Raw genomic sequence first — 12,233 nt, forward strand, 5'->3', positions numbered from 1 at the left:
AGTTGGCTGCGAATGAAAAATTTGAACCACTCTTGAAGTTGGCTACAAATGAGAGATTTTAAGTGGAAAATAAACCTGAAGTTGGCTACGAATTATAGATTTGAACTTCAAAATTCGAATTTTGAACAACCGTTATAAATATTATTTCTTTATTGATTAATCCCAATCTCAATAAAATCATGTTTTTATTAAGAATTTTGAATGAATTCACATAGTTATCAAAAATGCGCTAAACCCACTTGATAGAAACGAGCACTTTTCTGCATTTTTTCATTCCCCATTCATTCCATCACAAGACGGAAAATCCGTCAATCAATCAAAGTCTCCTTTCTGCGGCTTTCTATGTAGCCCAGGAAGAGATTTGCTGAAAGAATGCGGTTTTATATCAGAAAAGGAGTGGATCAAAGTAGGTCTTTGAAAAAATAAAATAAATAAAAAAAATAATTTTTTTTAAAGTTTCAAGAATAGAGAATTTATAGTCATCAAGTCATCTCCATCGTCATCCTGGGTATCCGAATTTTTTAAAACATCCGCAAGAAAGCCTTAAGAATAAAAAAAAGTTAATTCATCAAGGAAGGCTAACAAAAAAGGAACCTTTTGATAGCTTTGGGTATTTATTTCCATTTTTATGCTCCAACAGATTTATTTTATATTTTAACTCATCAGGAAAGGAAGAAGAAGGCACAGAAGAGAAGGGAAAATTAAATAATAGGGGATTTACTTTGCCTCCTCACACCAAAGAGCTTGAGAAAAATTTTTCGTGTAAGTCGTCCAAGCCATTAAACATTTTTTGGAAAGCAAGTTATAAGAAAGTTGGTAAACTCCAACCACATCCACAACTACACACATATAATATAAGGAATAATAAACAATAGAGGCAAATGACGGAAGGAGAAGTAAAGGACATAGAATCCCGAAAAAGAATCAAGATGTCTTTGAAATCGTCGTGTTGTAGCTTAAGGTTAATTAAATGCTTTTTTTTGGATGCTGATTGGGGTTGTTTGTGGATGATGTCAATTGAATATAATGGGATTTCGAGACTGTGACTTCTTGTTTGTGGGTTTAGGTTGTTTTATGGTGTGATGGTTGATGTCTTTGGTTATTGATGGCTTTGAATGATTCTCAAGCTAATCTCGAACCATGAGTTCGAATCATAGCTAAGAAACTGCGCTCAAAATTGACTAGAATTTGATTCAGAGTTTTAGACGACTTTAGACAAAACCCAAGTCGACTTCAACCTGCATATACGAAATATGTAAAGTCCTTTAAATTTTAATAACAATTAATTCAGTCTACAGACCTGTTACACAAGCTAGGAAAGTAAACGATATAGAAACACTCACAAATCCGGTCTACTTGACTCAGGTATGAGACCGAATTTCATCAAATTTGGCCTAGTACTAGAGCTAAGCTAGTCTGTGACCTTATTTTCGGTCATTTCTACACTGTATACTTTTCGGGAAGGCTCTGTTTTGAAGCCATATGGAGTTCGTCTAATTGGAGATTATAGACAAAAACTCAAAAAGCACCACGTGTTTGCAAGGGTACCGCTTCGTCCACACTGTTAGATGCATGACACAAAGTTGCCCTGACTGCACCATGATGCTTAATTTTGACCCCTTTTTCCGTTAAAAGTGCGGTTTGAGACATCGCGATGCCCACGAAATGAACTTATCCTTGATTTAAGCCGTGTCCTTAAACTTACGCTTTCTCGATACCAGGACAGGGACCGGAAATCCCGTCCCGAGTCCCAAAAACCTATGTATATTTAGCATCTCGCTTAGTCTAAGTCAATGACTTTTAAAGTTCCTAATCATAGAATAGCTTCCCTGACAATACTAACAATCCATATTTAAGATCCTAGCATTAGGTAAGAAATCATGAACTGAATCTTATCTAAAACCAGCCTAAATCCCAAGACATTATCCACAAACATCCCCCAATAATGCTTAAGACAATGGAAAATGGGTATTTTACTTAATGATTTTCGACATTTTTCTTCCCATCTTATTTTTTGTCTCCCAACAATACATAACAACATAATACATACATATATATAAAGCAAGACACGAATGCCTGATAAGGACTCTCTCCACCGAAGCTTTAATCAATTACTCGGATCGTTGGACCTGCCAAATGATAAAATCAAGGAAATGAATTCATACGACAACCATAAGAAATGGGAAATTTTATGTTCTCATTGTCTAATGAAAGTCCATCAATCACCAAGTTCTTATCTCAAACGACTTAAAATATCACCAACAAAAGAGACTTTACGTGGTTTAGAAGTATCATTAAGAACATATTCCATTGAATGGTTACGTGACTTTATGAATCAACGCAATTGCCTTGATATATTTGTAAATATCATCAATATTGGTAATTTGTCATCGGAAAATTTTCAAATTGCATTGCAATGCTTAAGAGCGATGCTGTACTCGACGACGGGCTTTATAATTGTAATTAATCATCCAATGCTACTCGAGAGCCTCGTAGCTAATCTTGATAATGTATCGATAAAAAATCAAACATTAATTTTGCAACTGTTGGCCTTTACATGTAAAAAGTCACCGGATGGATGGACGAAAATTTTAAAAATTCTTAAAATTGATGATGCAATGAGACAATTAATGGATTTTCTCACAATAAAATGCATCGATAATGGACGAATTTTGGCAACTTTAAATCTCATTAGAACCATACTCGAATGTACGACAGACATGAATTATCGAATTTATTTACAATATGCATTTCATGATATTGGATTTGATGATCGAATTGAACGTTTGATGTTGAATGAATCGAATTTGATTTTGGACGTTATCGATGAGATTACCGCAGTCAAGTCAATGATAATTAATGTTAATCAATTAATTAAGGAACGCGATTGTATCAAGACATTAAATGAGAAGTTGGATTTGAAGGATGAGAAGATACGAAATTTAGAGATGAAAATTGGGGAAATGGAAAAGCAATTAATTAATTACGTAAGTTAAGTAGATGGAATTGATGATAATAATAATTTTTGCTTAGGTTCTTTTGATTTTGATTTTTGATAATTTTACTTGTGTGAAGATTTGTTGAATTTTTTGGAAGTTGATGAGGGTAGAAATGGAATTTTTAGAGTCAATTTTAAAATAACTCGGAGAATATATTCATAAGATTCTAAAAATAGGTCAAAGTGATAAGCTTTAGACTATTTGTAACTAACTTGAATAGCACAAAATGGTTAATCGATCAAGAATCTGGTTCCATGAAGCCGTAACTCTGATTTGGTACCAGATTTGGTTTTAAATCAATCTCAAAACCAAACCGGCGTTACCTTGACATGGTGATAGATTTAAACCGAATCTGGAACCAAATCAGAATCACATAGGTCTGATGATCCGAATTTGGGATTGATTAATCGATTTGTGTTATTCGGGTACATACTATTATGAAAGATGGCAGATTAACTTCATTTAACTGCCTAAAAGACTACATAGTTGAGTCAAATCCACTTAAGGCCACTTGATTGAGTTGCTTTCAAGCTAGTATCAGACAGTACCGAAAACATAAGTACTAAAAATTACTCCTGAGTGGACCTAATTCTTTTTTAACAGACTAGTTAATGTCAAGTTGATGTCTACTAAGGACAACTTTTCACAATTTTTAAATATTAATCGTGATTTTAATGATTGTGTCTGATTCTTGCCTTTAGTCCAACTTTTAAATGTAATGTGCCTTTTAAGCCAGCTAACGATAAAGCCAGCTTCAGACGCCAACTAAGAAAGGTCATGGATCACAGTGGATCTGTTTCTGTCAAAGCAAAGTTTGGGAACCTATTGATTTGGAACCTTCAAAATATAGGTCGTCTAGCCTTAAAATCAGAATTGACGCTTGAATCAGTTCAAAATTAACACATTAAACTAGAGCTGGCAGTTTTTCATTTTAGAGTCGAGACCCCACAGTAGTCAAACTTTAAAGTCCGACACCAGGAGTGTTACCAACTCTGAATTAAGCATTTGTTTTCAATTCATACGAAAATTCGGTTCCTCTAAAAATTCTCAAATTTCCAACAAATCTTCACCTAAGTATCCACCCAAAAAGTATTCTCAAATTCCTTTTAATACACAAATTATTAAGGACAAAAAGAGAAACAGAAACACAGAAAAAAAATTTATTCATCGAATTACTAGCATTGAAGTCTATAAAAATCACTTCCACTCATTCATCCAATGGATTTAGTATGAAAAAAAAAGAAATAAGCCAAAAAGAAATGTTTTAATCAAATTAATTCACCAAAAAAAAATTTATGTCCTTTATGCCGCGCTCGTTTCACTGAGCATAAGAAAAATTGGGGAAAATGAAGAAAATGAGAATAATGAAAATAATCTTTTTTTTTTTCTTCCTCTTCCTTCTTCCTTCATTCTTGCCTTTTTATCAAAAAAAAAACGCTTCACATCCATACATATGTCGACTTAATAAATGCAATAGAAAAGAAATCAGGAAGTGGAAAAGAAAGATGGTCTAAAAGAGCTGTCGGATGAATTCAAAGTGGATAAAAATCCGGATGTGAGCAGTAAGACGGAAATATCAGGCATGTCTAAAGCACCATGTGCTCCGCCACCTCCACCTACAATCTTCAGTCCATTACTACTGCCGATTAAGAAGAAATTTGTTACAAAATCAAAAATGCCAACATTACATTGGTCAATTTTACGACCAAATCGAATACGCGGAACCATATTTAGTGATATTGATGACGATTCTATCCGCATGACTATAAACTTCAATCATTTTGATGATAAATTTCGTATTGTTGACACACAACAGAAACAGCAACGCGGAATGGAACGAAAATTTATGTCAAATTACATTACGCTCCTTGAATCCAATCGGCAACGTAATGTCTCAATATTATTAAGAAAATTAAATTTGAATGCTGACGTGGTCGTACAAATCATCAATGACTATAATATTAATCAGTTAAAACATGAGAATGTTGAATTGTTAACAAAATTGGCGCCAAAAGATGAAGAAATATCCATGTATCGGCAATATATCGATGAACATAAGGACATTGTACAACTTAGTGACGAGGATAAATTTCTTTTAAAACTTTCACTCGTCGAACGATTATCAGTCAAGTTGAATGTTATGGAATTTATGGGAAATTTCAATGATCGAGTTGAGTCGTTGGTTGGTAAAATTTGTGCTATTTCATCCGCATCATTATCTCTAAAGAGTTCAAAAAAGTTTAAAGGCATAATCGAGATTATTTTGACATTTGGAAACTATATGAATGTAAATAAATCAAGTGGTATTGCTTATGGATTTCATATGAGGGGAACATTAGAGAAATTAAATGACATAAGATCAAATGATAAGAAGCAATCACTCTTACAATATATTGTAACTGATGTCATTGCTCAGCATTTTTCAGGACTTTTATCTATCAACACGGAACTATTGTGCATAAAGGCAGCCGCTCGTGTATCAATGAAAAATGTCGCCAATGAAATAACAAATATTCAATGTTGTTGGAATGAAATGAGCGATGAATGTGATTTGTCATTGACTAAAGCATTGACAACATTCAAAGAGTCTTCGTACGGTGCATTCAACAAGTTGATAAATGAATTTGAGCAAGCACAAAACAATTATAATGACTGTATGGCATATTTTGGTGAATGTGATTCAACAATCGATTCCGATGAATTCTTTACAATTGTTGAGAAATTTGTTGCTCAATTTACAGCTATTGTTGGCAAGGTCAAGTCTTCATGAAAATGTCAAAAAACCCTTTTTTTCTTCATTATTTTTTGGACTAAATTTACAGCAGATCCAATTTTTGTCATTAAATTTACTCACTCTATTGTCAAATGTCTTTTGTGTCCTTCCACAAATAAACATAACCTCAAAAAAAATAATACTTTAAAATTTCTATCCTTAACATCAAATTCCAATTTCATAATGAATTTAATTGCTTTTTTGTGCTTCTTCTTCATCGTCGTATTTAGTTCAGCTTAAAATATTATAATTTTGAAATTTTCGGTTCCATGGAAGGACATGAGGAGTGCTTTATTTTTGAGGGGGGTTGAGTGGATGTTATGTGATGGGTTTTTAGTTGTTTTGTGTTTTGGGGATGGAAGTGGATAGGTAGAGGAGTGGTAAAGTGTATTGGTACTTTATGGTTACAATTTTAGTGATAAGTAGTCTCTGGATCGAATCCTGGAAATATACTTTTTCATTGTTGGGTTCTACACATTGTAATCATGTTGCAATGTCAACTAGCATTGCTAGGTCATGTTCCTAGGCCAATACTATTGCTTGGTTATGTTCCTATGTCAGTGACAAAGGTAAGTCATGTTCCTTTGTCAGTCGGCGTAGCTGAAACATGTTTCTATGTCATTAGTAGAGCTTGGCCATGTCCCTTTGACAATGTTGAAATTAGGTCATGTTTCTATGCCACTGGCCTAGCTTTAGGAGTCTTCCTTTATCAGCGGCATAGCTTGGTCATGTTCCTATAACAGTTGCGGAGCTAGGTCATGTTCCTGTATCAGTTGAGGTAGTTAGGTCAAGTTCCTGTATCAGTTGAGGTAATTAGGTCATGTTCCAATGTCAGTGTCAATTCTTGGTCATGTTCTCCTATGTAAGTGTCCTAGCCAGATCAAGTTGCTATGTCAGTGGCTTAACCAGGTCAATTCCCTACATTTATGGCGAAGTTAGATGTTATTCCGAATAGGCCTGTGGATGCTCCATTGGTAAAGGTATTTAAATCCAACTTTTTAGATGGCAAGAGATCGCGTGGCAGGCCAAAGAACTCATGGAAGGAAGCTGTCGATAGAGATAGTGTCACACTTGGAATTGGAAATTGGCAAGCGGTAGACAGCGATAGAGCCAGCTTCAGGAACCTACTGAGGGAGGCCATGGATCACACTTGATCTGTACGGTCAGCGAAGTAAGTAAGTAAGTAGATGTTATTCCTATGTCAGCGGCATAGCTAGGTCATGTTCCTAAGTCAGAACCTAAACAAATTCCACTTCAAATGATCAGAAAAGGAATATTAGGTAAATAATCTTGTCCAATATGGCAGAGGAGGAGGAATCTTGTCCAAATCCTCCCAAAAGTCCACTCCCCCTTTACCATCCGCTCCAAAACATCCAAATAGTCCCCAAATTTCGAACAAAAATAAACTCATATAAGCATGAACATTTTGTGGGTGTGGGGGGGATATGAATGAATTTAATACTTTTTAGAGACTCACTAAAAACTGTAATTCGTGTGGATGAGTATGAGAGATGTTTGAACTTAGAAAATGAAAATTCTTTCACGACTTGAAATACACAACTTTTAGCATTGTAAAATTGAATGTCTTGTAATCTTCATGATGATAAAATTGAAAATTTTCTAGTTTTTCGGGTTGAGCTTAATACTTTTTATTGCCAACTGCCTCATAAAACGTTATTATAGTCATTTAATTTTCGGGTTTTTTTTTTATTCTTGATTCGGATAAATCCTCTCTCTCCTTCATTTGACACTACCACTGTCTTATACTCCCACAAAAAAATGTTGTCATTTTGAACTAAGACTGCAACCCTTCCCTTTTTTGTTTTGTGTACAATACACGAATTTAAAGTTAAGACAATTTTTTTATAATTGTTGATTTATTGGAAATTGAAGGGATTGGTGGTTATTTTGGCTGATTGACTAGGTAAATTTGATATTCGGAGATGGGACGAGGTCAGTAGACATATAACAGTATTAGGAGACAGAACAGAGATCTAGATAAAGCGCAAGGACGCGATAAATGATAAAAACATGAGATGGGACCACATCAGCAGACTAAATAGAGATACTAAAGTGGACATGGGTGCCAGATTGGACAAGAATACTAATCTAGACAGGAAGTACACTAGAGACGGGATATAGACATGATACGAGACCAAAAATTTAGACTGTACCAGAATAAGTGAAAGAACAGAACTTGAACTAAAGGAGGCAGCTGCAAAGAACCATCATGGGACAGGAACGCAAATTGAGGTAAAAGGACAAAAGGCTAAACGGAGATGTAAGTCAGGATAGAATTATGAAACAGAATAAAGATGTTAGAGATCATGCACTTGAATATGAAACGGAGCAAGAACATAAAATGGGGCGGGGACACTAAAGGGAACTTATTCAGTAGATGAGGCACAGGGACGTAGCCAGATAGTTTGACACCCATATCTTCCTCTCCTGAATACAACCTTGTTTAAACAGATTTATGAACGATATCAATAAGCCCTGTTCAGTAATAAAAACAGCGTCTATTTCACCAATTCATAACAACAATGCAAAAATACTGAACATTATCATTCGAAGGATAGAGCCGACTTTAGGCGTTCTTACAATAAGCCCACGTGCGCTTCAGTCAAGGAAATCAGTAAAGTAAGTAATCCCAAAATGACTCACTAAAATTACTTAAATTTTAACCCATTCAACATACAACAAAGGTAGAATCTGTGGATGTTACATTATATGATGAATAATGAAACATAAATTATTCACCCTCATTTATTTTTATTCGACCATGCATACAGCATGCACATCTACATCAACTATAAATAAATAAATTTTCTATCCTTAAAAGAATTGCCAAATCAATAGACACGCACACTTACGCAGTCGATTTTTTGGAAATAAAGGATTTTTTTTTTGCAATAAATAATCACCCTCGACTGTTTATGGATGTGCAATTTTTTAGCTCAACAGTCGGTCCTGTGTGTATATGTCTTTTGTCAGGTAGAAGGAAGATTCAATCTTATTTTAACTGCTTTTATATTACAATGTTAAACCTATTAAACTCTCAGACTCACGTCTTCATCTGGACTATTTGACTAAATTCCTTTTTAAATATAAAAAAGTCTCTTGCCATGAACAACAATATATTCATTCCTGTGTGTCGAATAATAAGATTAAGTATAATAAATTTTATATCGAATAAATTCGTGCTTCATTCAACATTGTTATAAAAGGGCGCATGGTGCTCATAAATCCTGATGAGAGGTGTATTCATCGAATGTAATAATTTTTTTTGAGAATATGAATTTTTGCATCTCCACCCACTAACAATTTTTTCCCTTTATATTTCCATATTCTTACCGTATAGATGCTTATTATATTGTGTACAAAATACTATCCGTCGATCCCTCATCACTGAAAGAATTTTTTTCATTGTTTTCTTTTTTTTTATCGATGCAACAAGGATGTTTATCCGTTTATGGATATTTATTAAAATATTGTGATGCAAAGGGATTTGTATGGAAATGATGTCTGTAATTAGGAATTTGATTTCTTGATTTGAATTTATGCCTTTTCCAATCCTCACGCTGATCTTCAGAACGTAGTGATGAGTAACTTTTTGTTTTTCGCGTTATTCTTTGGTAGTGGAACCGAAAACACATATAGCATATAGTTCATGACAATTCCAATAATGTTTGGCAAGGTACAGGTTGTCCAGCGCTACCACAACAATTTATAACAAAATTATGAACCGAAATTTGTACCTAAGCAGAACTGTTCACCTTTCCCTCAATCCGTAGACTGTTATGTGATTTCCAACCGTTCCTTTATCAAGCCACTACAGCAATACTTTAATCTCGTCTCTACAGTCCTTAATTCAATCAATTAAGCTGTGTTTTTCTTCTGTTCTTCTGTTTTCTGCATTATTATTCTGTCTATCCTATGCAACAGAAGCATCTATTGTGGTCAGGTTCTTGGGTTTGTTCTAGCTATATTAGAATTAATGGAAATTTACCCTAGATGGCCTAAATGGCAAAGAACATTAGAATTTTATCTGTATTGCGATTTTCAATCAAATTTTGGATGGAACTGTATTTAGCTTCATATAAGTGTTATTAAGATATGCGTGGATCAAGGCCAATTTACCAAAGGAAACCAGGGATTTAAAGCCAAGCCCCTAACTTCTTTTTGGACGAACTCTTTAATTTATTAGGGTTTTTGTATGCAAGCTATTCAGATCATTGAGATTCAGAGCTGCGGAAGGGCATTTCACGGCTAATGATTGTTTAACAAGCGAGGATTCGCCAGAACACTGCACTCAGTCGACCCACAGTTTATAGTGGAATCAGAATCCACTCCTTTATTAACGCTTTTGCCAACTTATTGTATTTAGGCAACAAAAGAAGGCAATGGCTAGCGTGTTTCTACTGCATATGATTCGAAAAAGGACAGGATAAAATGTTTCTCTTGTCGAGTCTCGAACCCATAACCGCTTGATCGGTATCACAAGATTAAGTACCGAATCATCAAAACCACTCCTCCAGCATGCCACTTTGACTTACATTCAGAAATAAGCCTGGAAATCATGATATGTAGCTAATAGATGCAGATAAATGAAACATCAAACATCATTCATGAACGACCCCGATTCCATCTACGGGAAGTGAAGAAATAAGCGTTTTCTAATGCCTTCAAGGGCCTTTGTACATACCTCAATCTTTTTACGTTTATTTTCATTCTCAATATTTTTTATCATACTCAATATCTATTCTTTTTGATTAAAAACCAAGAAAAAAACCGCCTTACACTGAGTCAGGCGCCTTCTTCCAATTCATAAAAAACGTAGAAATAATAATAACAGAAAAATTTCATTTCTTTTCGATATTATATTTCTGGATATATATATATATACAGTATATATATTTATGTATATCCAATTTGTAGCTTACCGTTTCTTATTCAACATTCTTGTGATGGCATCAAAAAATAAATAATTCCTTGAGCTTCACAAAATATATATATAATAATGATGATGATCTCAGGGTAGAAGGACGGAATACCTCATCGCTTATGCAATTGCTTACCAGACGAAAAGAAATCGACAGTGAGGATGAACATGAGCAAACTATAAAAATACATTAACCGAATAAATGCTTTATGAAAATAATAATAAATTCCATATTTAACCTTAAGGCAAATAAATTGGAAAATGTAGCAAAAAAAAATACATAGAAATTCAGAGCATAGTGATGAATAAAATAAAGAAATGAGACGTAGAAATTTGTGTTAAGAAGGCGGACACACTGACTTCAAATTCATTCTCATCATATATAAATATATTTCGATAAAAGTAAACGACACACACACCATATTGTTATAGCTATTGTTGTAATTTAGCCTCTAGTTACAATGACTTTACTATGTTCTTTATTTGATTCTCTTACTTTTATGTTAAGCATTACAAATAGTAAATTGCATTTAGCACACGTCTCTTGTTATTTTTTTTTCTTTTCGATCGATGGCTTTTCATCTTTGATGTGATGAATTTTTAGATATAGGGATTTAATGAGGTAGAGGAGGTTGTGATTTGACTTGATGTTTTATGAATTTTGAATACAGGAGAATCATGAATTAAGGAGCTGGAATTAGAAAGAAGGAATAATTTTCATGCAGATCAGAGTGAAATCTAAGGTTTCAAGGCATATATGTATAGGTGAATCTGTCAGTACGAGAATAAGGTATTTGTGGCCGGGTTTGGGAATCTGTTACACTTTTCTGTGAGTTCGTGCGTACGATTCCCAACAAAGATCGATTTGTAAGTCGTCCGATCTATCAATATGACAAATGATTCGCAGAATCCTTAGGACATTGAACTAAAGAAAGATGTTTTTACAGCTTGATTAAGGAGAAACCATTATTTAGTAATCCTGGAATAATGGCCTATTGTTAAGGTTACTCGGTATACTAGATATTGTTAAATTATCAGACAAACCAAATAGCAAATTATTGGATTCTAGTATCGCTTATACTTAGTAATTGGACTATATGAGCAATTCTCTGGATCGATGGAGTTTTTAAAAAGTGCATTCTAATTCTTTTTCTACTTGTTTATTCAAATTTTAAAAAACCGTTGAAATTTTTAGTCATAAAATGTCATGATGTTTAATTTATTTTGTTGCAAATAATTAAAAATGACATAATAATGATTAAATCTTCTACTTCTAACTATAAAATTGAAAATAAAGACATTAAACGATCTCATTAATTAAAGAATTAAGCATTTATTTTTGGGCAGAATATGATAGAATTTAAAAAAATCTATCATTTGGTTTGGGTTGGGTCCTGTTAAAATTAGATTTTAATGGTAAATTTTTGATTCTTCGTAACTGAATTCCATTTTTGGTCACGGAGCAACGCACCGAAGAATTGAAATATCTCAAGAAATAAGCAGTTTAAGGCTTATTAAG

General features: G+C 33.8%; 1 protein-coding gene across 1 annotated transcript; it reads left to right on the forward strand.

Moving 5' to 3' along the window:
- The first annotated feature begins 2,072 nt into the window (after positions 1 to 2,072).
- Positions 2,073 to 5,769, forward strand: LOC139091650 (formin-like protein). Its single transcript, XM_070641797.1, has 2 exons — positions 2,073 to 2,987; positions 4,477 to 5,769. Exons 1-2 carry the CDS (start codon positions 2,073 to 2,075, stop codon positions 5,767 to 5,769), a joined length of 2,208 nt encoding a protein of 735 aa, XP_070497898.1.
- Positions 5,770 to 12,233: the final 6,464 nt, after the last annotated feature.

Source organism: Chironomus tepperi, unplaced genomic scaffold, assembly GCF_022539635.2.
Source record: "Chironomus tepperi strain 1889 unplaced genomic scaffold, CSIRO-AGI_Ctep_v1 contig_257, whole genome shotgun sequence".
In the NCBI taxonomy this organism is placed as follows: domain Eukaryota; kingdom Metazoa; phylum Arthropoda; class Insecta; order Diptera; family Chironomidae; genus Chironomus; species Chironomus tepperi.

Excerpts from the sequence above, each read along its gene's own strand:
- LOC139091650 (XM_070641797.1), top strand. The coding sequence starts at position 2,073 with ATGCCTGATAAGGACTCTCTCCACCGAAGCTTTAATCAATTACTCGGA. Across the intron at positions 2,988-4,476 it reads AAAAGCAATTAATTAATTAC|AAAAGAAATCAGGAAGTGGA; the intron begins GTAAGTTAAGTA and ends TAAATGCAATAG.